At 38.3% G+C, this 27,762-nt stretch overlaps 1 protein-coding gene across 1 annotated transcript; it reads right to left on the reverse strand.

Annotated features, from left to right (window-relative positions):
• Window positions 1-93: 93 nt before the first annotated feature.
• LOC114242479 (organic cation transporter 1) lies at window positions 94-27,762 on the reverse strand. The gene is made up of 13 exons (XM_028173649.2): window positions 27,311-27,762; window positions 20,185-20,381; window positions 12,545-12,635; window positions 10,576-10,686; window positions 9,599-9,702; window positions 7,323-7,516; window positions 6,927-7,047; window positions 6,381-6,516; window positions 4,116-4,383; window positions 3,397-3,708; window positions 2,393-2,524; window positions 974-1,155; window positions 94-475 (listed from the first exon to the last, which is right to left on the reverse strand). The coding sequence occupies exons 1-13, from the start codon at window positions 27,440-27,442 to the stop codon at window positions 263-265; spliced, it is 2,193 nt and encodes a 730-aa protein (XP_028029450.2). The 5' UTR covers window positions 27,443-27,762; the 3' UTR covers window positions 94-262.

Below are 27,762 nucleotides of genomic sequence, written 5' to 3' on the forward strand. Positions count from 1 at the left end.
CATGGACTTCAGCAATACATTTTCTGCGAGAGTAATATTTATTACACGATATTAATACTTCAAGAGTATGTCGACAATTAAACAAAAGTTATATTGTTAACATTTATTGTTTTTTTCTTTAATGACTAACATCTATATTTACATATTTATTTATAAGCTTATCATCCTACGCTTATGTTATTCTATCATGAACATTAATTTGAGACATTTGAGACATTTGAAGACTCCAATCTTTCAATTGCAATTTACCCTTCAAAAGCGATCAGAGTACCAGGACATCAGAAGCGACGCGTCGTAATTTCTTCGGTCTTTCGACACAACTTAATATTTTGAAATCTCTTCCGAATCGTTCTCCGTCTCCCAGCGTTTGAGGCAAAGGCTGGTTCAGGGTCTCGGGCAGGAAGAGCGACGTGATCCCGCCCACGACGCTCAGTATACCCATGATGATCAGCGGCAAAGCTCGAGCGTAGATCGCCTACAAATAGGAAACTAAGTACCAGGACTACATAATTACAAAGAGGTTCTTAATAAATTTATAACGAAAACTGAAGTCGTCGTGGCCTAAAGGATAAGACGTCCGGTGCAATCGTGTTGAGCGACGCACCGGTGCTCGAACCCCAGGCTGGTACCAATTTTTCTAATGAAATACGTACTCAACAAAAGTTCACAATTGATTTCCACGGTGAAGGACTGACATCGCGTAATAAAAATCAAACCCGCAAAATTATAATTTGCGTAATTACTGGTGTTAAGACCTCTTGTGAGTCCGCGCGGGTAGGTACCACCATCCTGCCTGTTTCTGCCGTGAAGCAGTAATACGTTTCGGCTTGAAGGGTGGGGCAGCCGTTGTAACTATACTTGAGACCTTAGAACTTATATCTCAAGGTGGGTGGCGCATTTACACTGTAGATGTCTATGGGCTCCTAAGCAATAAAAAAAAATAGTACAAGGCGAATAACAAAGTTGAATTTACCAAGTGAACGATATACGGGCAGGCCAGTAAGCCGAGACCCGATATGAAGGAGGCCGTGCCCATCGCCTGGGCTCTCAATACAGTGGGCAGTAGTTCTCCGATCATCACGTAGAAGACTGCGAAGGATGACGCGGCACACAGCCTGCCGAGCATCGCTAGAGACACCGTTATCCAGGGCCACGCTGAAAGAGATTGGTTCGTTTGGTTCGGAAGTATTCCTCGTAAGGCGCTCCCGCAGTGCTGAGGACGTGACTGCTTCCTTTTTTTGTTTTTTTTTTATTGCTTAGATGGGTGGACGAACTCACAGCCCACCTAGTGTTAAGTGGTTACTGGAGTCCATAGACATCTACAACGTGAATGCGCCACCCACCTTGAGATATCAGTTCTAAGGTCTCAGTATAGTTACAACGGTTGCTTCGCTCTTCAAACCGAAACGCATTACTGCTTCACGGCAGAAATACTTCACGGCAGAAATAGGCAGGGTGGTGGTACCTACCCGTGCAGACTCACAAGAGGTCCTACCATCAATAATTACGCAAATTACGTATAGTTTTGCGGGTTACATTTTTATTACACGATGTTATTCCTTCACCGTGGAAGTCAATCCTGAACATTTGTTGAGTACGTATTTCATTAGATAAATTGGTACCCGCCTGCGGGATTCGAACACCGGTGCATCGCTCAACACGAATGCACCGGACATCTTTATACTTTAGGCCACGACGACTTCAGACGTGACGTGACGTGACGACGTGATGATGGTGCTGAGATTACATTTTGGTAGGTCCTATCCCTTTGAGGAATATCTAAATAAGCGGCGCTTTAGAGCAGCGCGCCGCGACCTGCCTTACTTCAATGCGATTGACCCCCTGCTTTATTTAATAAAGTTTATTAAATCTCATTGCTGAAGACGAGTTCGAGGCCTATCTAAGTTCGTCCGGAGCCCATAGACATGAAATGTACCGTTTAATCCGGGGCACCGTGTCTTACTGGAGCTATTTATGACTGTTAAGGATAAGACGTCCGGTGCATTCGTATCTAGCGATGCAACGGTGTTCGAATCCCGCAGGCGGGTACCAATTTCTATAATGAAATACGTACTCAACAATTGTTCACGATTGACTTCCACGGTGAAGGAATAGAATCGTGTAATAAAAATCAAACCCGCAAAATTATAATTTGCGTAATTACTGGCGGAAGGATCTCTTGTGAGTCCGCGCAGGTGGGTACCACCCCCTGCCTATTTCTCTGCGAAAGTTTCCCTCCAATACAGAGAGTAAATAACAAACCACACACGTTCATTACAGTTTGGTGAACATTCGAAACTTCGACCACATGAGTCGAGATGGGAAGGAGCTTGTACGGTAGCGCATATTGTTACCGGTGGTCGTTAGTGGGAAATATCGAAAGTCGACTCACACTCCGGCACGAGCACGCAGCTGAGACAGGCCAGGCCGCCGACGCACATGAAGGCGCAGAGCACCCAGCGCCTGCCGAGCCTCTCCATGCATCGCCACGCCAGGACGTAGGACGGGAGCTCCACCGCGCCGCCTGAAGGTAAGGACCCGAACAATCAAAACTGTACGATCAGCGGCGCTTTCGATGTTAAACGGTAGGCAGCGGCTTGGCTCTGCCCCTGGCACTGCTGACGTCCGTGAGCGACGGTAACCACTCACCATCAGATGGGCAGTATGCCTGTCTGCCTATACGGCAATAAAAATAAAAAATAAATTCAAAACATAAACTGAACGTGGACAGAAAATAAATTTTAGTAAAGTAAGTATTAAGTAAGTATACACTATTGTGGTTTTTTTATTGCTTAGATGGGTGGACGAGCTCACAGCCCCCCTGGTGTTAAGTGGTTACTGGAGCCGATAGACATCTACAACGTAAATGCGCCACCCACCTTGAGATATAAGTTCTAAGGTCTCAGTATAGTTACAACGGCTACCCCATTCTTCAAACCGAAGCGCATTACTGCTTCACGGCAGAAATAGGCAGGACGGTGGTACCTACCCGTGCGGACTCACAAGATGTCCTACCACCAGTAAAAGTTATGGCAGCGGTGGGGTGAGTCTACCCGTGACCGCGGCACGCCGGGGCACCAGGAACTCGTTAATTCCGGACGTCACGACAAGAATCGGTTTAATAATAGTAAGTGTGAAAACTTGTTGCTTAGAAGGAAATAGCAGTAGATGGTAAGGTATTGTAGGTCCACACGAGCAGGTAACACCAACCTGTTTATTTTTGTAGCGAAGCAATTTAATTTCAATTTAAAGGGAGGGAGAGCCGACGTGGGTTAAACTGCACCTCATGTCCCAAAGGTAGCAGTTAGTCGTCGTGATGTCCACGGGCTGCTAGCGTGCTCTCTTCAGAGACTTAAGTGGATTTTCGGTTCGCATGCAACTTAGCAAAAGCCTCACCAATAAAGAACGCCAAGTAATCATCGACGCCCAAGTTAGGAGTGTTGTAGCTGAGACTGTTGTAGACCACGCCCAGAGAGACCCAGTCAAAAGTCAAAATCAAGAACTTCCTCCTGAGATTAGGGTATCTGAACACATCCAGTGGGGAGGCCTTACAGTCGCCCTCCGAGTTCTGATCATCCATTCTCTTGTTTTCCATCACGTCTACTTCGTCCTCCTGGATGAATATCTTACTAACAAGCTGTAAGGATTTCCTTCTTAATGTATCTCCAGGTGACTTGAACTCCGTCTGAGTCCACTTCTGCTGCGAATCTGCTGAAAAATTAATTAATTTAAATGGGATAGGCATTTATCGATATTCATTAGTGACTAGCTGATCCGGGAGACTTCGTAGTGCCTCAATTAATAAATAAAATACCTCAACTTTTGTATAAAATAAACTTAAAACAAATAAAAGGAATCCGTCCGACGGGGGACACATCAAAGGAAAAACAAAATAATAATTGTTATTTTTATTTAATTCCGAGCATTTTCATTTATATATCTACCTTTTAAGCCTTCTCTGGACTTCCACAAATAATTCAAGACCAAAATTAGCCAAATCGGTCCAGCCGTTCTCGAGTTTTAGCGAGACTAACGAACAGCAATTCATTTTTATATATATAGAAGAAGATAGAAGATAGCCAACGATGCATCGACTAATGTACGAAATAAATTACCTTCTTCATTGAACTCCCTATTGTCGTCTCTTTCGTATTCTTTTGTTTTAGATTTGATTTCTCTTTCGGTGAGTTCCAGCGCGAAAGTTCGTTCTAAATCGTCATTTTTACTTCCTACTGTTTCTGCGATCCTGGTAAGATCCGGACGGAAGGTCAGCATGTTGCTGATCCTCCTGTCCAGGTCATCTTTCGTAATTCTGCCGCAGTGCCCATTCGCGTTGGACACGCAGGACATTTCTGCTGCATCTTCTTCTTCTTTTGTTTTCTTCTGTGGAATTTAAGTCTCATTATGCTTAACGCAACTTCAAGGAGCATTTTGTCAGACGATCCAAGAAATGTACTAAATGTATGATTAAAAGTACTTTTATTGATTCGGTGACTGTTGCGCCAATCGTGGGTTCGATTCCCACATCGGGCTAACATTGTGAGATATAGTTATTTTAATTATATCTAGGTCTCGCGAAAATTGAAGAAGGTTCTGTAAGTATCTCAGGAGTGTGTATGTATTTCTTAGAAGTCGTAGTGGCCTAAAAGATAAGACGTTCGGAGAAGATAAGGCATTCGAACGCAAGCAGGTACCAGTTTTTTTAATGAAATGCGTACTCGACAAATGTTTACGATTGACTTTCACAATCAAGGAATGACATCGTGTAATAAAAAAAATTACATGTGTGCAATTCACACGTGGTAGAAGTGAAACCTTCCAAAATTAAAATACAATTATCCTAAACGTCTTAAGTATATGTAAAATTTTGTCATTAGTAAATAATTGTAAGGTAGCGCCCTCTGTGAATTGATATTTTAATTTCACGTATAATCCTAAATTAAAATTCTCTACAAGAGCTTTCATACACACGTTAGTATTAAAAAATCTCACAGATGGCGCTGTATTAAATAGTATGTATATTTCTGTCTCATTCTTTGCTGACTTCATCCTACACATTTTTGTATTTGTGTCTCTTACCTGTCGTTTTTTCCGTTGCATCCGGTTTGAAATCACAACGATTCTAAAGAAGTTTTCACTTCAAAAATTAAACCCGCAAAATTATAATATGCGTAATTACTGGTGGTAGGACGCCTTGTCAATCCGCACCACCCTGCATATTTCGGCAGTAAAGTAATGCGTTTCGGTTTGAAGGGTGGGGCAGCCGTTGTACTATGTAACAGATTTTACAACTCTTGTCTCCAAATGGGTGGCGTCATTTACGTGGTGGAAGTCTATGGGCGCCAATAACTACTTAGCACCAGGGGGGTCGTGAGGTTGTCCATCCATTGGATAGTTATATACTGGGTGGCAAACAATTTGAATTGGCCAGTGAAATATAATCTTTAAGTCTACGTGTTAGTCTACGGACACGAAACTTGCGATGGCCGAGCGATGGCGACAGCGGCGCGACGGCGATGTATACAAAAGCATTGCACAGTATGGGGACGGGCACGAAACGGGCGATGGCGGAGCGGGGCGATCGAGCGATGTACGGGCGATGATGGGGCGAGGGCGACGCGGAAGCGACGAGAACAAACTAGTTTGGTTTCGTCGCTTGCGCGGGTACACAGTGTTGTGTTGAATTATTATTTTAGTAATGGAAATTGATAATGAGGAATTTATAATTTAACAAAGAATTTAAAATTTCATTGAATGACACTTGAACGGTCGATTCGTTCTCTTGTCGACTATTTTTATACGTATATGAGAATAGTCGGTTCGTTCTTTGTCGTCTTTGTGTCAGTCTTTTAAGAAGTCAAAAAATGTACTGTCTGCCGCTAGTCACGTACGCCCTCGTAACATTTCTTTTCGAATTCTTGTCAAGTCTAGTCTGTATCTATGTCTAGTCGCTGTAGGTCTTATGTCCTGTCAAAGAGGCTGCACGCCACGACAACACCTTAACTCGTAATGAAGCGTTGAAAATTCTTCCCAATTGAGTTTTCGTTGATTTATTGGATGAACACCATCTCTAAGTAATAATAATTCCATCATTAGGAGGCTAGGCTCCAATAGTTCTTTTCGAGATAAAGTCATGATTGGCACAACACTGTATGAGCGCGACTGCTCGCCAGCTTGTTTCGTGCCCGCGCGAGATATCGCTGCCTACCCGCTCCGTGTCGCGTCGCCCCGCTGTCGCCATCGCTCGGCCATCGCAAATTTCGTGCCCGTAGACTTAAGGGAGTAGCAACAATGCCTCCCGCGTGTGGTCTCGCAACAGCCAGTCTGATTTTCCTTCTCTTCTGTAGGTACATGAGATTTATTTTAGCCAAACTACTCACGTGTAGCTCCAGGAGGAACCCTTTCCGTAACCGTATTCCGTTTTTCTTAGCGAGGTCCCGTAGCACCTTTTCAGCTTCAGCGATACGACCCCTGCCGACCAACCATCTCGGAGACTCTGGTATCAGCCAGTAATATCTGAAACGCGCATAGCATTACGATAAAACGAGCTCGCGTTAAGTGGTTACCGAATGCCGTAGATATTGTGACATTAACGTTGTTTCCCAGCTTAGGACTGGCCCCTACACTTAGTGATAGATAAGTACCAAGCCGCCCCGGACAGTGTTGCTAGTGTCCCCGAATACCCCGCTGGACCAGAACGCGATACGCCGCCACCAAGATGCTCGCGTGTTACATGACAACTAGACTCGCTGGAGTTCTGGTAGCGCGCCGCAAGATCTGGATCCCCTCCGGTCGCCCCATAACCTCCACCAGTGGTCCAGTTTCAGCCCTCACGCAGACTGCGCTATGACACATTTTTCTTAAACTTACCCGGTACCCCTATTTTGCGATGATTCCTTCTACCAGATATTGTGGCTGACACTCACCCGTACAGCAGCAGGAAAGGCAGACTAGTGACCAGCGACAGATGGTACCAGTCCCTCACGGCGTAGGCCAGCAGGGAGAGCAGACACATGCCGGTGGCGAACAGCATCCCGACGACAATTCCTTGAAAATATAATATAGTAATTTGTGGTGGTAGTAAATAGAAAATAAAAAATATTTTCGTTTGTTGATACCACATGCTCTGAACGGAAATTGAATCAACCCCACGATGTTTTAGCTGGTATTTTGTGTGACAGCCCCAGTAGCATTTGGGGCCGAGAAGATCGAGACTTTTCTTTGGAGCCACTAGGCCATAAGTGCGCCAAAGCCCGTATTTACTTATTAGCTTAAATGGATTAAAATTACCTATTATCAGATAATCATAGATAACAATATACCGGCAATGTTTCTCCTGCCAGGAGGCATAAGCTCCAAGGCCAGTATGAAAGGTAGCTGGTAGAGAGCCGGGAAGAATAGTCCTCCGGCCACTCTCAGCACGATATACGTCCAGTAGGTGGTGGCAAAGGACGCGGATATCGCCAGGGGAACTTCCAGGAAGATCATCAGTAGAATCGTTGGACGTCGACCGTATCTGAGAAAAAAATTATTGATTGAAACAAAACGTCTTTGATTGAGCTCATCAAGGCCATTTTGAGGTCGTGGCTAAGGTTTTCTTAGGTTGCCCCGTTGATTCTCGGACGCTAGGTGTGAAGGGGCGACTAGAGACCAGACATTATAGTCCCTCTAGGGAAATGAACTGAAAAAATGATTGATTGATTGAAAAAGTCTTTGATTGAGCTCAACAAGGCCACTTTGAGGTCTTGGCTAAAGTTTTGTTCGGTTGCCCCGTTGATTCTAAGACTAGGTGTTAAGGGGCGACTAGAGACCAGACATTAAAGTGAATAGCACTACCCCTCTAGGGATATGAACTAAGTCTTCATAGACTCTCTTACTTTTAGCGTTTTAAAGAGAATCTATTTCTAAATAGACATTGATATGGGTATGACCTCAGTATCGATAGCCGCGTCCATATAATGCTGATACTTTTGGCGATCCGATACGAGTAAAAAGAAACGAATGAAGGAGACGGTGTAACTAAAGACAGGCGAATAAATAATAGTTTAAAAAACACGCTTTATATAAAATTCAACTAAAAATAGAAAATAAATTTTAATAAATTTAAATTGAAGTAAGTGTAAAATATATTTTATTTAAAACAAAGCATGGTGCTATTAGTTATACCTAGTCAGGTCATAAATTCTGTCACATGTTTAATGTAAAATAATTGAAACAAGTTTATTCATTATGTAACCATTCATATACCAAAATGAACTTAACAAAACATAGATTCTTATGACACTAAAGTTTATTCAAAATGACCTCCGTGATTTGAATACAGGCCTTCAATCTGCGCGGCCAGTCGTCTATCGCAGCACGAACGAGGTCCATGTCAATATCGGCGGCTGCCTTAATCAAGGATGTCTTGAGTGACTCCAAATTGGGATGAGGCTTTGAGCACGCCTTTTCCTTCAAGTGTTGTCATATCTTGTAATCTAACGGATTCAAATCTGGACTGGAGGAGGGCCAGTCTTCGTGCCGGATGAAGTCGATTTCACGCGCCGCCAACCAGTCTTGTGTGCTCTTCGCTCTATGAGCTGGCGCCGAATCTTGTTGGAATACCGAGTGCCTGTTATTGAACATGGTATGAGAAACAGGTTCCACAAGGTTCGTCAGGACTGTATTTTGATACACAACTGCATTCGTTTTTACACCTTTCTCACAAAAATGTACCTCTGTTAAGCCCCAATAAGAAACTCCCAACCATACCATGTGCGAGGATGGAAAATGACCTCGTTGGACACGCGAAATACGGTTGCTCGCTTCTTCACTACTGTGTGCGTACACCTTATCATTTTGTTTTTTGTAGCTCTCTTCTAAGGTAAAAATTTTTTCATCCGAAAAAAGAATTTCCCGATATTTTTTTCCCGCGTACCGCTTCAACAAAGCGCGGCATCTCTTCAGTCTCAGGTCCATTAGACGAGCATTCAAACGATGTCCTGCTTTTCTTCGATATGCTCGAAGCCCTAAGTCTTCATTTAACACCCTTTTCACCGTGGTTCTGCTTACGTTTGGGATTTCTTTGAATTCGCCCCTTCACAGCTTTTATCACTGCTGGAGTCCTAACAGACCGAGGGCGACCACTTCTTGACCTGTCATCTACACTAGAGTCTTCATTGTATCGTTTGATGGTACGATAAACGAATCTTTTGGTTATATTCAAAATTTTCAGTATGTTAAAAATTTGAATAGGCGCGTAACCGCAACGATGCAACGCAATAACTGCAACACGGTCTTCTTTAAGCGTCCACTCCATATTTAAAAATGAGTAAAATTCTAAAAGTATACATTTTTATTTTCATGAACAATTCGAAATTCGAATTCAATAAACTTTTTTGTGGCCAGCATTCTAAAAGAAAAGTTTTTACTGTGTGACAATACTTATGACCTGACTAGTTATATATTTTTCTGACAGATATGAGTAGAAGAAAATCTGGCCGCTTAAAGTGGGTCAAAATCGCGTCTAAAGGAGTCAGTTACAAACATACAAACATACATACAATTGAAGCTAATATAAAGCGTGTAAAAATCATCCTTTTTTTTAATCACCATATACCTGTCCGACATCCACCCGAAGAATAAGTTCCCGAAGATGGAGCCAACCCAGAACAGGGTATTGCTGGTCCGAGGCAGCCATTCCTTGTCACAGACCAAGGAAAACTGGAAGTAATGGTTTTTATTTACTTTACAAAAGTGTTCGAAATGTAATTTCATGATACACGATATTTAAAAGGAGCCCCAGTCTGGAAAAGGAATACTGGGACATTAGACGTCATGTGTGCAGCTTGCACAGGTAGGTACCAACCATTCTGCCCATTTCTGCCATGTAGCAGTAATGGGTTTCGGTTTGAAGGGTGGAGCAGCCGTTGTACTTTAAAAACAAAGAGTTAGAACTCATGTCTCAAGGTGAGGTGGTATGATATCTATGAGCTTCGGTAACCACTTAACATCAGATGAGCCGGGAGCTAGTACACCCATCTAACCAATAAAAAAAACAAAAACTTCGTATCTCAAGATTGGTGATGGCTTATACGGTAATCATTTAATAACTATATGAGTCACGTGCTCCAAAGATGATGTCTCAATTGTACTATAGAATTGCTATTCCACCTTTAAAAACAGAAAAGCAAGTTACACAATGGCTTGCAATGCGACCTACCACCCTTAATACTCAGACTAATAACTTTTTTAGGCTTCTACAGAATCGTAATTGGGACCCATTGAGAAGATCCGGCGAGAAACTATGCGGGCTGATGTTTAGGTTAGGTTGCACGTCGAGCTCTTTGCCGAGTTCGACGAGTACGGTTACCAAGATCCCTAAGTCTGCTCCTAGTGTTAGAGCTGAAAGCGTCTAATGCAAAGGTAATTGGATCTGATGGATCCGTAAGGACGTGTCTAGGGCGTCGACGGTGACTGGCTCCTGCGTGATCAGGAGTCGGGGAGTAGTCAGCGGTGGCAACGATAAGGCGATTATCATGACGCATAGCCTTATCGAATTAAACCATTAAAATTATTTTCTCAGATAAAACTCACGTCAGTAACAAGCGTCCTTTTGTAATGTTCTGTGCTGTAAGTCCAGCCGCGAGAACACGGCGACGTGGAGTTATCTCTGATCGATAGAATAGCTCCTTCCACTTTGGAGATCTACAATTAAAAACAACTAAATTGCTCTTATTCCACTATAATAAGATCCATGAACGGACTATCGTTTTTAATCGAAACTAATTTTACGACTAAATTCGTTTTATTATTATCATATTAAATTATTTTTTTATTGCTTAGATGGGTAGACGAGCTCACAGCCCACCTGGTGTTAAGTGGTTACTGGAGCCCATAGATATCTATAACGTAAATGCGCCACCCACCTTGAGATATAAGTTCTAAGATCTCAGTATAGTTACAACGGCTGCCCCACCCTTCCAACCGAAACGCATTACTGCTTCACGGCAGAAATAGGCGGGGTGGTGGTACCTACACGTGCGGACTCACAAGATTTCCTACCACCAGTAAAGTATTGGAAACGTTTCGAATACTCCACACAGTTTTCTTAAACAGTTTTCGTGGTCGCAGACGATATCGATAATGATAGTTACAAACACGACATTAAACCGGAAAAGTAATTTATTATTACGATTCGCGAAAACTAAAGAAAATATTGTTTTGTGTTTTTTAAGCAACCTAACCTCTTTTTATAGTTTCCAAAATTGTATTATTATTAGTCTTATTCTTATTATTATATTATTATTATTTTAATACGGCCGTCTGGTGTAGTGGTAAGTGAGATGGTCACTACACAAGGGGGTCGCGGGTTCGAATCCCGCCAAGGGAAGATATTTTTATGATAAATATCAAAAAAATGTCTTTTCCAGGGTTATGGATGTATATTAAATACATGTATGTGTATAATAAATTATAATTTGCATAATTACTGGTGGTAGGACCTCTTGTGAGTCCGCACGGGTAGGTACCATCATCCTGCCTATTTCTGCCGTGAAGCAGTAATGCGTTTCGGCTTGAAGGGTGGGGCAGCCGTTGTAACTATACTGAGACCTTAGAACTTATATCTCAAGATGGGTGGCGCATTTACGTTGTAGATGTCTATGGACTCCAGTAACCATTTAACACCAGGTGTACTGTGAGCTCTTCCACCCATCTAAGCAATAAAAAATAAATAAAAATAAATGTTCAAGAATGCAGTGTACTTACTTTAAAATAATGAATTTCAACGGAGTTTTCTTTTTAACTTTTTAATCTCACTGACTTATAGTAAGTTGCTGACTTATAGTAAGTAATATATTCATTTAGGGTAATATTTATTTATTATTATTAATAATATTACCTTGATACAATATTTAATGATTGAATTAGTAATGGCTTTGTAGCGGGTAGCCATCATACAACACAAGACCTTTGACAGATGTCTGAATCTCGCTTACGACATTTTCAAGATAATCTTACATATATACAATTTCCGAACAACAACATTCGGTTAGCCCACTGAGTTTCTCGCCGGGTCTTCTCAGTGGGTCGCGTTTCCGATCCGGTGGTAGATTCTGCGAAGCACTGCTCTTGCTAGGGACAGTGTTAGCAACACTTCCGGTTTGAGCCCCGTGAGCTCACCTATACGTCAAGGAGAATCTGAAATATCCTCTCATGGCTATCAGAATAGGTAGGAAAAAAAACAACTTTCGGACCGTCGGTCTACCGTGCAATTTCACCCGCTCAGTGGAAGATCTTCCCTTTGTCATTTACGTACAAAGTGTCTTTTTAAATGTTTAGATGATGGGTAGACGAACGAACCCCCACCTGCTGTTAAGTGGTTACCGGAACCACCTTACATCTTGAGACGTGTACTAGTAGACAGTGATTACATTCCGAATTCCGATACAGATTTCTTCAAGCAATGATATACTTAACACACATTCACAAACGGCCTTAATGATAAGGGTCTATATAAGATAACATGAACTTAAAAATTGAAAGTCATTAAGCAATAATTTACCTGCAATTTCCTTTCGTTTTCGTCATTGGACAAAAACAATTTACGTGTCTTCACGACATGTAACGCGCCTCCTTCTCTGATAGCCTTCGAACTGAAAACGTCAAGTAAATATATGTAAAGAAAGTTATTCCTTTCTTTAATTTTAATTATGTCACGCATGCGCTGTCGACATGTGCCGGAACGTCCGCGCATGTGCTGTAAAGTGGAGAAGCCTTGACAGATAAATATTATGTCATTGTATAAAATTTTATGAAAAATAATTTCTAACTAGATTATAAATAAACTTTAAATGTCGTTTCTTTGTCCGAAATAACAAGCAACACATTGAAGTTTTATTTTAATAAACATATAATACATATAAATAAAACAACATACCTAATAATCTTATAAAACGACATTTTTGTTTATAAACTATAATCAAAGATGGATAAACTACGTTTTGAATTTACACTATTGCCTGGAAGTGATGGAAAATCAAATATTCTTTCGCTTACCTCAATAACCACAAGTGATAATAAAGTCTATTCAATACCTGAAGAGCTACAAGCAATTAGTTATCATAAGGAAATATTGAAAACAGCCGCTTACAATAAGGTGAAAAATAGTTCAAAAAAACGAATAGTAACACCATTAATTAATGTCAAACTACTATTGAATGATAAACTAGAAATATATGGGGTTTATGATTCTGGTTCAAATGTTTCTCTAATTAATTCAAAAATACTAAAGTTAAAAGGAAAAGGAAACAGTTTGAATGAAGCAGATTTAGTAACAATTAATGGTGTTAAAAAAACAAGTGGTTTGACAACCTTAAAAATAAAAATCTTTGAATTGGAAAAAAATGCTGATGTATACATAATTGATGAACCAAACTTCAAATATGATTTTCTGATTGGATTAGACTTAATAAAAGATTTTAAACTAATACAAAATGAAGATCTACAAATAACACAGAAATTTTACCTAAATAATAAAACAGAAGAAAATACAACTCATGAAAAGGCAAACATTGAAATAAATAATAAAGATAGCAATAATTCGACAAAAGAACACAAAATAAATTTTAATGAACATGTAAAAGAAGAAAATTTTAAAATTAAATTAAATCATCTTGATCGATATCAAAGATCGGAAATAAATACACTGGTTGATAAATATAAATCAGTTTTTGCGAAAGATAAATACGATGTTGGTACTGTTAACGGGTATGAAGCGAGAATCGACTTAGTAATGGATAGATATTGTAGCAAGAGGCCCTACAGGTGCACTATAGAAGATAAAAAAGAGATAGAAACACAAATAGCAAAATTACTAGATAATAAGCTGATAGAAGAATCCTACAGTCCTTTCGCTGCACCTGTAACATTAGCATTTAAAAAAGAAGAAAATAAAAGATCTAGGTTATGTATAGATTTTAGAGAGTTAAATAAAATAGTAGTACCTCAAGCTCAACCATTTCCCTTAATTGAAGATCTAATTTTAAAGACCAGGAATTGCAATTTTTTTTCAACGCTAGACATTAATTCTGCATTTTGGTCGATCCCTCTACGAATTGAAGACAAAAATAAGACAGGATTCGTAACCCAAGATGGGCATTATCAGTGGACTTGTTTACCATTCGGATTAAAAACGTCTCCAGCCATTTTTCAAAGAATACTTCATAATATACTTAGAAAGTATAAATTGACGGATTTTACAGTTAATTTTATCGATGATATTCTTATATTTTCAAAAACCTTTTCTGATCACATTAACCATCTTACACAACTTTTTGAAGCAATCAAAACAGAAGGTTTCAGGTTAAAATTTACTAAATGCACATTTGCTTCTGATTCAGTAAAATACTTGGGTCATATAATTCAAAAAAATTGCATTAAACCAGTAAATGATAATTTGATTTCAATAAAGGATTTTCCTGTTCCAAGAACACAGAAAAATATTAGACAATTTTTAGGAAAAATTAACTTTTACCATGGGTTTATACCAAACCGTGCAAAAATATTAGACCCGTTACATAATTTACTAAAAAAAAACCAAAAATTCATTTGGTCTGATAAATGCCAAGAAGCATTTGAGACTGTAAAAACCTTGCTATGCTCCCAACCAATTCTTGAAATTTTTGATCCATATTTACCAATAATTATATATACAGACGCTTCTTTAGAAGGTATTGGAGCTATATTGAAACAAAGACAGACTGATGGAACAGAAAAACCAGTGGCTTATTTTTCTAAAAAGCTTAATGAATCTCAAAAGAAAAAAAAAGCAATATACTTGGAATGCTTTGCTATCAAAGAAGCTGTGAGATACTGGCAATACTGGTTGATAGGTAAATCATTCACAGTTTATTCAGACCACAAACCACTAGAAAACATGAATTTGAAATCTAGAACAGACGAAGAGTTAGGGGATTTAACATATTATCTATCGCAATATGAGTTTCAAATAAAATATGCTCCAGGAAAGAAAAACTTGGAAGCAGATTGTCTAAGCAGGAATCCAGTATTAGAATCGGACAAAAATACAGATGAACTGTTAAAAGTTGTGAACTTGGTTAAATTACAAGATATTTTAATAGATCAAAATAAAAATGAAGATATACAAAGAAATAAAAATAAATTAATTGAAAAAAACAAAGTATACTTAAGAAAGGTCAGAAAAAGAGAAAAAATTATTATTTCAGAAGAATTTAGTATCAAACTCCTAAAAGAAGTACATAAAAACTTCTGCCACATCGGAATAGGTCAAATGCAGAAGACAATAAGTCCACACTATACGGCCAAAAATTTGATGAACAATATTAAGAAAGTTAGTAGAAGCTGTGAAACTTGTATTAAAAATAAATCAAGAAGTCATGATAAATTTGGTTTTATGTCTCATCTAGGCCCAGCTAAAAAGCCATTTGAAATAATCTCTATAGACACCATTGGAGGTTTTGGAAGCTCAAGATCGTCAAAGAAATATCTACACCTGTTAGTGGATCACTTTACAAGATATGCTTTCATATTAACTTCAAAAACCCAGAACGCTAATGATTTTATTAAACTAATTACAAATATAACAGAAACTGAAGATATTGGAATACTTCTCACGGACCAATACCCCGGAATTAATTCAAAAGAATTTAAGGAATTCCTAAAAGATAAACAAATAACGTTAGTCTTTACAGCCGTAAATGCACCATTCTCTAATGGCCTGAACGAAAGGCTAAATCAGACATTAATAAATAAGATCAGATGTACAATAAATGAAAATAAAAAAAAAAGAGCTTGGACCACAATACTGCCGTGCTTATGATAAATACAGTAAGTCACATTTTTGTCGATATTGAGTTAAGTATATATTTGGAATGTAGAGATTGAGATCTACATTTCTGTATATTTAAAATTTTAAAATGTGGTATAGAAACTTAAATAAGCTTAAGCATAATTACAGTAAGAAACATTTTGCGCCAAAACATACTTATTATAATTGCAGTATGGGCACATACGGTTGATTTTTTCATAAAGTTTAAACCATTTCCTATGTATTGATACAGTAAGTAATTTTGCTGTTATTATTTTTAAGATATAAGTATTTTTCATCAAGTATCACTGAAACATATTAGCAGTAAGTACCACATACTATTATTATATTAATTGTTGAAAATAAAACATTAGTTACTAAACCTTAACATATCTACAGTAAGTTGAACTTACTGTGTATATGATAAGTCAGCAAACTAAAATATTTATTTTTATGCATAGTCGTAACAACAGCAAGATTCACTACTGTAATTATATTAAGGAATACTTCATATTATGCGTAGACTTGTCTGGAACATGTTAGGTAAACACGTTACTTACTGCAAATATTATAAGGTGTTTAGTTAAAGTTGAGAGGGCTCATTATTACTAATGTATAAAACAGATCATAATGAGATGTTTCAATCATTGGATTTTTTACAAGCTAAAATTGTGAAGAGCCAAAAGTTTCCTGAGGTGAAGTCTAAAAATAGTCCCAGAGGAATCACTGCAGATCGTAAAGTAGATATTATACAGAAGCTTGTACCTCTGATGCCTGAGAATAGAAGAGATTTTTGGTTAAACATTTCGAATTCTGCAACAAATCTATTAACTGAAGAGTTTTGAGTTCAGATATATTTTTTTAAATAACAGGGGTTATTAAAAATTGCCGTTTTATTGTAATAGGTACCTACTTCGAATTGATATAGAACCTTTATGGTTTGAGATTTTTTAGTGAACAGGTGTAAGGTTCGATTATCGACTTTCAATTTTTTTTTTATTATTCAGCTTAGACAAGAAAGATGGATACTTCGAAAATTCGAGTGATTTTTTAATAAGAGTTCCGACGCGGAACTAACGCTGCAAAAGCAGCACGCAGCGTCAATGTTGCGTTTGGAGAAGGGACTGCTAATGAACGCAGCGTGCGATTTAGTTTAAACACTTTCGTGATGGAAATTTTGATTTGAAGAACGAACCACGTGGAAAAGACCGCCCACACAAGTGAATAACAATGAATTGAAAGAGATGGTGAGAGGTGATCCGAGCCAAACTACCCAGGAATTAGCGATATGGTTTAATGTTACCTTATCAACAATATTGACTCATATGCACCAAATCAATAAAATTAAAAAAAAGAGGGAAAAATGGCTGCATTATGATTTGACTGATCTGCAGAAAGAAACGCGTGTTGAACCTTGTGTTGCCTTGTTGAATCGATACAGAAATGAAGTAATATTGGATCGAATTGTGACATGTGATGAAAAGCGATTCTTTACGATAACCGTAAGCGAAAAATGTAATGGCTGACCCCAGGCCAAACGCCGCAACAGTGTCCTGAAGCAAAGCTTACCAATATATGTATAAGTATGAGAAACCGTTTTAACTCTACAGGAACTGCAATTAGAAACCATTGGTCACCCCCCCCGTATTTGCTAGACCTTGCTCCAACGGAATACCATTTTTTTCGGATTTGGACAATTTTCTACGTGATAAAAACTTTTCTTCCTAGGAGGCAGTACAAAATGCTTTCACACAGTTTGTAGAATCTAGATCACCAGAGTTCTATCGCAAAGACATAAATGACCTTTCTATTAGATGGTAGCAATGTATAGATAATAACTGTAGATATTTTAATTAAATAAATATGTTAAATGAAAAAAAAACGAATTTCAATTTTTCAGGTCAAATCGGCAATTTCATACTTTAACCCCTAATATGCCTATATTATGTAAGCCTACATATTACTAGTCAATTAAAGGACATTTACTATTTTACCATAAACTGTTACACAGGTGCTAATATTATTGATTTGTAAGATTGACTGATTTGATAATTTCTCGTATCGAGGTTTTCATAATCTACATAATAGTTTAGTAGTACATAATAACCGTCTTAAGAGGTTAAATGACTTATTAAAGATTTTAAAGTACCTTATTAGATCAGGGTTGTGCAGCTGCGTTCTGTCAATCTACATATTTTTATTTTTATTATAAAGATTCCAAAGAGAACTGTATTCGTTTTTTTAGAAACAAAGTGTTTATTTTTGGTGATTTTTTTATTGTGTACAAAGAAGTACAAACACGAATTTTAAAAAAATAGGACGATAAAGGTGTTGTTTGTGTAGATACCTACAGAGCTTAGTTTATTTGGTTTATGATTATGTGATGTACGAAGGAGATTGTACAAACACGAATTGATTCTTTATAATTAGTTTATAATATGATTCTCAATGCATAAAAAATTCAATAAATGGAACTGATTTTAAAATTTTATAGTATTAACAAAGTTGTGTAATTATTCTATTAAGCTGTGGTTTCATAAGATCTCTTTTGTTTCTTTTATCTACAAATAATATCGAGGAAGAGTAATTAATTATGGTTTCAGTGCTTTATGGTAGATGCCATAAGTTTACATATTGCTCCTAGCTATAATTACAGTAAGTGATTAAGTTTCATTAGGCAAATTGTGCAATTTTTGTTATTCTATTTAAACATTCACCTCATTCCATAATCATAATTGCAGTATGTAGTTCAAACTAAAGATTGTTACAGTAAGTCACACACTTACTGTACCAATGCAAAAAAAAATTTTTTTTTTAATTATTAATTCCTTAATATAAATAATTTTTGAAGCTTTATAATTTAAATATTATTTCTGAATAAAAATAATAATAGGCAAATTCTTACAAAAGCCTATATTTATCTTAAAAAATTATAAAAACTTAGTTATGCTTTATACTTCGTGAGAAACGTCAAAAGTAAAATTGAAATCTTTAAACGCGTTTTTCTCAAAAGTGTCTCCAAGGCACTTACTGTATATATCACAAGCACGGCAGAATAGCTAAGGAATGTGCAAATAAATATAATGATACTAATCACTCAGTCACTGGCTATCCACCAAGTTATCTTTTATATGGAACGGATGTTACTGTCGTACCAAATGAATTAAAGCAAGGAAAATACAATAATGATTGGATTAATGACCGAAAAATCGCACTTGAGAATACAATAAAATCTCATGACTATAATAAAACACTATTCGACAAAAATCGGAAATACTATGAATTTAATGTAGGAGATATGGTGTATGTGGAAAATGGAAACAAGCTTAACAGAAAAAAATTGGATGAACTGAAAATCGGACCTTTTAAAATTATAAACAAAATTTCAAAGTCAATATATAGAATAGATACAGGTCATAAAAAAACAGAATCAAACCTATTTCATATCACAAAACTTATTCCAGTTCCTGTCGTAAAAGAAGAAAATGAAGATGAGGAAATTGAAAAAGAATTAATTTAAAGAAAATTCTGTGTGAATTTTCTACTTTAAGAGGGGAGATGTAAAGAAAGTTATTCCTTTCTTTAATTTTAATTATGTCACGCATGCGCTGTCGACATGTGCCGGAACGTCCGCGCATGTGCTGTAAAGTGGAGAAGCCTTGACAGATAAATATTATGTCATTGTATAAAATTTTATGAAAAATAATTTCTAACTAGATTATAAATAAACTTTAAATGTCGTTTCTTTGTCCGAAATAACAAGCAACACATTGAAGTTTTATTTTAATAAACATATAATACATATAAATAAAACAACATACCTAATAATCTTATATATATAGTAAGATAAACTTGTAGCATATGGAAATGAAATTTAGAAATACATAATAAATAATAATAATGAATAATAAATATTTACTAACAATCACGCCACGTTAACTGGTCCCGTGATAAGTTCGTAAAGAACTTGTGTTACAGGTATCAGATAACGCAAATAAATGTAAGATTTTTATTATACACATACATATATTTAATATACATCCATAACCCTGGAAAAGACATTTATATTTACCATACAAATATCTTCCCTTGGCGGGATTCGAACCCGCGACCCCCTTGTGTAGTGACCACTTACCACTACACCAGACAGCCGTTAAATGTGCGTATTGTGTTGCTTTTTTTGTCTTTTAATTATTTTTTCTCGTCTATTTTTCATATACGTTTCCCAAATGACGTCACGCGTCAGTTTTCTTTCGCGGAATTTTCTAAAAGATCGGGAATTCTGAAGAATAAAGATATATTATTAAAGATAAATTGCCTGTATAAAATTTTATAGCTACACAAAAATATTCTACCTTTCTACAACAAACTCTTTCAATTCTTGGAACAACGCGTGCGGGTCAACGGCGTATTCACGGCAAGTTTCATACGAGCTATGTTCTCCTGGTACTTTTGGTATCGTCAGAGAGCGCACCAGGTCTAGTGGAAGGCTCAGAGCCTCGAGTTCTGGAGGTGGAGCACACCAGTGCTCGGGAGTAGCGTTTGTGAACACCTGGAATGATTTAAAGTATATTAAAGTTCAGTTTTGTTTTTTATTGCATACACGTCTGACCTGGTATTAAGTGGTTGCCGACACCCATAGGCGCTTTAAGTTTCAATTGTAAATTAATTACCAAAATGTTAAGCTATTGCATAGCTTTTATCGCGGGCCTTGAGCACGGCGACCGAATCATGAAATTCCGTAACGAAAAAACCTTACACCCAACAACACATTCACACGTTGCGCTTGTGTAGTGTTTGTGAATAAGCGCGTGGCGTGACGTCACACTGCAAGCGCATCATGAAAAGTCTGCCCATCTCTCTCTCGCGCGGTCTAGCTTATGAGTGTGAAGGGGACAGTTAAGGTTTTGCTTTTATTAATGTTTAATATAGCGTGGTCTTGTTTTATTATTTTTTTAATATTAAATTATCATTGTCTAATTATAATTGCATAAGGTGATAAAAAATGCTATGCAATAGCTTTACCGCGGCAGTTCCCGAATGCCACACGTATTTTTTTTATTTTTTTTATTGCTTAGATGGGTGGACGAGCTTACAGCCCACCTGGTGTTTAGTGGTTACTGGAGCCCATAGACATCTACGACGTAAATACGCCACCCACCTTGAGATATAAATTCTAAGGTCTCAGTTTAGTTATACGGCTGCCCTGCGCTTCAAACCGAAACGCATTACTGCTTACGGCAGGAACAGGCAGGGTGGTGGTACCTACCCGCGCGGACTCACAAGAGGTCCTACAACCTAGAGGTCTATGGGCTCCAGTAACCACTTAACACCAGGTGGGCTGTGAGCTCGTCCACACATCTAAGCAATAAAAAAAAAACATTGCATATGATATAGACCTGGCAGTCAATGGTCCAGTGTGTTTATTGCTAGTTTTTTAACGTTCTCTATAGCGTGAAAGTTAACTCTAATTCGTATGGAGTTGGAACGTTTGTCTACGTTTACTGTTAGGGGCGCTGTTGCAACTGCATCCAAATTTTAGTTAACTTTTACGCTATCGAAATCGTTAAAAAGCTCGCATTAAGCACAAACAGAATAACACGAACGATCGGTTGAAAATGCTAGTTTCTGTCTTAAACGCTCATGGATTTTCGACTTTAAGAGTACGTTATACGTTATACAATAAGATTGAGACACAGACCTCAAGTTTTAGAGTGCGCGACGGTCATACCCAACTCACACGAACTAAGCGAATGGATTCTCAAAAAAATAAAATGTAGTATCTACTTTCAATGTCACAAGTCAAATGAAGCCTTAATTTCATTACTTAAGTCTGAAGTTCCATTGTTACTCGCCAATAGGCCATACAAGCCGTAGAAGATGAAATATTAATAATCTCTCGAAACATAAGCTATGTTCCGATATGCACTGTGAGCACTGTAAGTGTGACGTCAATCTATTATAGTATACTGTGCAGCCGTTGCTTTATAGTTAACTAAACTGGTTACTGTTTAAAACGGAACAGAGGATATTATACTGTCATCTGTCGTTTTTTAGAATTGTTTTCACTTCAACGAAAATATATTCTTTAAATATTTAAAAAAAATACATTAAATTAATAAAAAAAATATTACACACACTACCATGTTTTTGACACACCCACGCACATATACTCTTTTGTTTGTTGTTATATAATCTGTGGTCAAATTGAGAATAGTTTAATATTGGTTGTCTTTATCTTTGACAATAGAACCGAATAATGTTCAAGCTTATATCAATTCAATTAATTATAGTCGAAATTCGACTACTGGGTGATCACTAGTCTCATTAATTTGCACGCTAAAAATCATCACACGATCAAAGCACTAAGAGCACCTTCAATCAAAAAGACTGGTGGTAGGATCTCTTGTGAGTCCGCACGGGTAGGTATCACCACCCTTTTTTTTCGGGCTGGGTGCTGAACCTCCTGCGAGGCCCCCGCGCCTAGGGGGCGCGCGGGGTATGTGGGACTTGACGATCTGCAAGGTGTTGGGAGCAGACCGCGGGCCCCAAGGAATTTTAGGGCCCACCCACTAAACGACTCCCCTGCACTCTTCGCCCAAGCGTCCGATCCCCTGCGAAGTCAGAACCCGGATGAGGTAGGGGGGATACCGCGGTCAACACTGCAACCAGACAGGTAGCCTATAAAGCAGTAATGCGTTTCGGTTTGAAGGGTAGGGCAGCCGTTGTAACTAAACTTGAGACCTTAGAACTCATATCTCAAGATGGGTGGCGCATTTACGTTGTAGATGTCTATGGGCCCAGTAACCACTTAACACCAGGTGGGCTGTGAGCTCGTCCACCCATCTAAGCAATAAAAAAAGACCAGTGTACACAGTAGAAAAATAACCAAGAATTATGACGTCATATATTATTTCCTTAGGACGTTGCGACTGTATACGTTCAGTCCATGACGGAACGAATGTCTTTTCAGTAAGAGCACTGTTCGCATAGTGCATATCGGAACATAGCCATTAACAACATCGTAAATCCGTGGCGCCGTAACCCCGATGCACTTGTTTTTCGATTGTCGAGAGATCATAACATACTGTGTCATAAATGATAATATGATAATCAGGACATAGCGACGAACGAGAAACAATTAACTTCGTTAAAGGGAACGCACTGGTTTTATTGCGTCGCTTCGTCGGACCAGTGTGCTTAGTGCGAGCTTTTTAACGTTCTCGATAGCGTAAAAGTTAGCTCATATTTTTTTTATGGCCTAAATGGGTGGACGATCTCAGAGCCCACCCGGTGTTAAGTGGTTACTGGAGCCCATAGACATCCACAACGTAAATGCGCCACCCACCCTGAGATACAAGTTCTAAGGTCTCAGTATAGTAACAACGGCTGCCCCACCCTTCAAACCGAAACGCATTACTACTTCACGGCAGAAATAGGCGGGGCGGTGGTACCTACCCGTGCGGACTCACAAGAGGTCCTACCACCAGTATGTTTGTATGGAATGGGATCGTTTGCCTACGTTTGCCGCTAGGGGCGCTGTTCAAACTTCATACAAAAAGGGGGTAGCTTTTACGCTATCGATAACGTTAAAAAACTCGCACTAAGCACACTGATGCAAATACTCGTGATTTCGAAAGAGCTAAATAACTGTTTCCTTCCATTGAAATATGTACGTGAACCCGAAATGGGAATGGATAAAATATAATTTAGTTCTTGTCCGCAATACAATACGGATGTTTTTTCCTCTCTTATTATGGTGTTAAGAGATCATTGTGCTTATAAATGAATGAATGAATGAATGATTTATTTTATTTCAGACAACAACAACAAGTCCATATGTGTACATAGTATCATTTAAACATGCTTAAAATTAACAAAACCAATCAAATAAAAAAGATACATTTATTGAAAACTAGCTGACCCGGCAGACTTTGTAGAGCCTCTATCGATAAATAAAAGACCGACGGGGGACACATCAAAGGAAAAACAAAATTGTTATTTTTATTTAATTCCGAGCATTTTCATATTTATCTACCTTTTAAGCCTTCTCTGGACTTCCGAACGAGACTAACGAACAGCAATTCATTTTTATATATAGAGATAATTATCAGTTGAATACATTTCAAATATTCCATTCAACTGATACTTACTTCGAACCAACCATTATTATTATTTAGTCCGCAAGTGAACCATGGTACAATGGTTCCAGTACCGACGGTCATAACCGAAAATGAAGTCGATTGGCAAGTGGTCCTAATACTGTATACGATTTATTTTCCTGCTTATATTACGTTTGTAATATACCGTAATGCATTAAATCTGCATTAAATCGATCAGTTCAAACATCCCGAATCATATCGATGTAGACAAAGATGGCACTATCCAAGGTCAAATAAAATTTATTCCTTTTTTAATGTCTCGTTATGTTCACGTCCCGTTTCACTTGAAGCCATTATTGGTTCCTATAGAGAATAACACAAGACAAAACCTCTGTCATTGTGACACATGACTCAAGTCTGACTCGTTTAGTTACGACGGCTACAAAGCCCAATCCGCGACTTGGAAATGAAAATACTTGGTAGAGCATCCGCAATATTATTATGATTGCAGATAAGAGAATCCTACGCAATGCTTTTCCTTTTTTTTTTTTTTTTTCCTACCTAAGCTGATAGCCCTAGCGGCTATGTCAGCGTAACCCTAACTTTAGTAGGTGAGCTCACGGGGCTCAAACCTGACGATGTTGCTAACACGAACCCTAGCAAGAGCCGTGCTTCGCAGAATCTACCACCGGATCGGAAACGCGACCCACTGAGAAGATCCGGCGAGAAACTCAGTGGGCTGTGTCTGAGAGTTAATTTACTCGTCGAGCCCTTCGTCGCAAGCGACGGGTTCGACGAGAACGGTGACCGGTGCTTGAAGTACCTAAAAGCACCGTTAGTGGATCGGGAGGATCCGAGATGACGTGTTTTGGGCGACGTCGACTGCTTTCCATTCTGTCCGCAGGATCGGGAATGTAGTTACCGGCGGCCACGATGAGAGGGTTCTCGTGTCGTGCCGCTTTATCGAAGTGGTGCTTTTCCTTAATGTTTTACTTGGGTAGCAAAACTATTTCTCTGATTGTTTCAGATGATTGCTCCACCGCAGTAGAGTTACTTTTAAAATAACGTGTGTTCGTATTTGTAACGAACTCTCGTTACAAACAGGTTGATTAGGTGGGAAAAGGAGATCGTCAAACTGCATTTTTATTTTTTTGTAGTTTAGATGTGTGGCCACTTTAGTGGTCACTGGAACCCATAGACATCTACAACGTAAATGCGCCACCCACCTTGAGACATAAGTTCTAAGGTTTCAAGTATAGTTACAAGTATAGTTTGCAGTAGGCAGCGGCTTGGCTCTGCCCCTGGCATTGCTGAAGTCCATGGGCGACGGTAACCACTCACCATCAGGTGGGCCGTATGCCCGTCTGCCTACAAAGGCAGTAAAAAAAAAAAACTACGACTGCCCCACCCTTCAAACCGAAACGCATAACTGCTTCACGGCAGAAATAGGCAGGGTGGTGGTACCTATCCGCGCGGTCTCACAAGTGGTCCTGCCACCAGTAAAAAAGTAATAAAAAAGTAAGCTTTTTTTAATTATCTTTGGCAACAGGTTTCAGTGAAAGCTTTTTTTGACGAAATTATGGCCCGTTTTGTGTAGCTATTGGGGCTTAAATGAGTTTACGACTACATCCAACGTACATAATTAATTTTGTGCTAAATCAAAGTCTGATTAGATTTAGCTGGGAATGACGATAGGAATTAGCGACATTCATAGTCTTATCGTAATACGATGATGACAAGAAAATAATGATAATAATGAGGAGTTTTAAGGCGATAGAACATAGGAAACTTAAATTGCTAATTTGATTATGAGATTGATATGAAATTGGGTCTATAGCTTATACAAGTTGTGCTCTCACACCGAAAAGAGTAAATTCAATAGTTCATTTGTTTTATATTTAATTTAAATGTCAATGTATGTAGATTTTATCCGGTTGCGTGAGCGTGATAAAATATAACTTGTTACAGGAATGACATTAGCTCGGCCATTTTTGTTTGTAACGTCAAAAATAGGCAAACGATTCCAGTATTGCTACTTCTCAAAAATAGGCAAAGGAATTCAAGCATCAGCAAGTGTTGAGGATAATATAGACACAATTTTTTTTTTTCTTTATTGCTTAGATAGGTGGACGAGCTCACAGCCCACCTGGTATTAATGGTTACTGAAGCCCAAAGACATCTACAACGTAAATGCGGCACCCACCTTGAGATATAAGTTCTAAGGTCTCAAGTATAGTTACAACGGCTGCCCCACCCTTCAAATCGAAACGCATTACTGCTTCACGGCAGAAATAGGCGGGGTGGTGGTACTTACCCGCGCGGGCTCACAAGAGTTCCTACCACCAGTAAATGTCCTACCAATGTCAAAGTTGCATGCAAGAGCGGTTCTACGCTTCAAACTGAAACGCATTGTGGGTTTGATTGACGACAGAAACATGCAGGATGAATCTATCATTATTATTGGTCTTATCATTGATCCAGAATACAATCTACCACCGGTACTCATAAATGGATTGGGGAAATATGGGTAAGCCACATATTGTAGTGATATAGGAACAGTATTTCGAGAAGGGTAGAGTGTATCCATCCGATGTTCAGATAGAGCCATCGTAGCTGAATCTCTATAGTATATTTCGTAAATTGGAAAAAATTAGCGCCCCGAAAACATATTGAAAACTCCCGAACAAAAAATGTTGGAAGGAATTTTGGATAGTGCGTGAGAAGATCCGTATTTTTTCATCTGTCCAAACTGGCACAATAGATTTATTTTAAAATAAAAATGAACGTCAATATCAGTCATCTATTAAGATTACGATGTTACGAGTGATTTTTTTAAATTATTATTTAAAATCCATTAGAATTCGCCCTACAATCTCGTCTCTACATCTTTATATCAAATTGAATTAAAAAAGTTTTGAGTTTCTCGGAACCGAGCTTACTTGACATACGCTGTCCCATGATTGATTACTTTTGAATAACAACATCCATTGAGATCATCTTACCTTTTAACGCGGAACTGTTGAGTACAATTTTAAGAGCAAGTTTACGTTCCCAATATTGAAGATGGCAGCTACGTTTATTAATACAGAGCTATAAAAAAACGATGTTGTAGAAATAAATTTCAAAGTTTTTCTAATGCACGCAATGTACTGCGATTCATGTTTTTGATTTCCATTACGGGTTACGAAATTTTAACTCGAAAAGGTAGACTGTGGCAGTTTTCGATTTCACCCCTATATTTTCGATCGGAAATCTATTTAAATACAACTAGACAGAAGATCTCGCGAGCAAGTTTATAAAAAAAAAACTAAAAACGCAAAGGGAAATGCGTTTACCAGACTCGCCCAATACATATCCTCATAATCAAAACGAAACTCACTTGTGAAAAAACCAGGAACGAGGTAGGTATTGCGGCCAGGCCACATAGAAGGTAGAATAAGACCACATGCCAATGGCCGGTTCTCGTGGCCAGCACTGCCGCCTCATCCAACTCCTTCGTCCAAGATGTCATTGTGACTTGACAGCTGTCATCTCGAATTCAAAGTCACGTACCGTATTCTGACGCGGTAGACGCTTAACATTTTTATCACAGCCCTTTTAAGTTTTACTCAATTAAATCATAAAGAAAAAACAACGGAACTAATTCAAAAATTTCCATTGAAATCACGTATTTTTTCCCAATCGAAAAACGCAACGATTAACGCAAATTTATTTTAAAATAAAAACTTTGAACACATTCACTGTCAAGTTTTTGAGTTCTTTATTTAAATCTTTATTTATTTTCACTTTTACGTTGACACGTCCAACGTAAGCGATAACAAAACACACACT

Source organism: Bombyx mandarina, chromosome 20 (genome assembly GCF_030267445.1).
Source record: "Bombyx mandarina strain Sakado chromosome 20, ASM3026744v2".
In the NCBI taxonomy this organism is placed as follows: domain Eukaryota; kingdom Metazoa; phylum Arthropoda; class Insecta; order Lepidoptera; family Bombycidae; genus Bombyx; species Bombyx mandarina.

Coding starts and splice junctions, on each gene's coding strand:
- LOC114242479 (XM_028173649.2), bottom strand. CDS start 27,442: ATGACATCTTGGACGAAGGAGTTGGATGAGGCGGCAGTGCTGGCCACG. Junction 10,687..12,544: donor AAAACGAAAGGAAATTGCAG/GTAAATTATTGC, acceptor TTTTAATTGTAG/ATCTCCAAAGTGGAAGGAGC. Junction 9,703..10,575: donor AAAGGACGCTTGTTACTGAC/GTGAGTTTTATC, acceptor CATTACTTCCAG/TTTTCCTTGGTCTGTGACAA.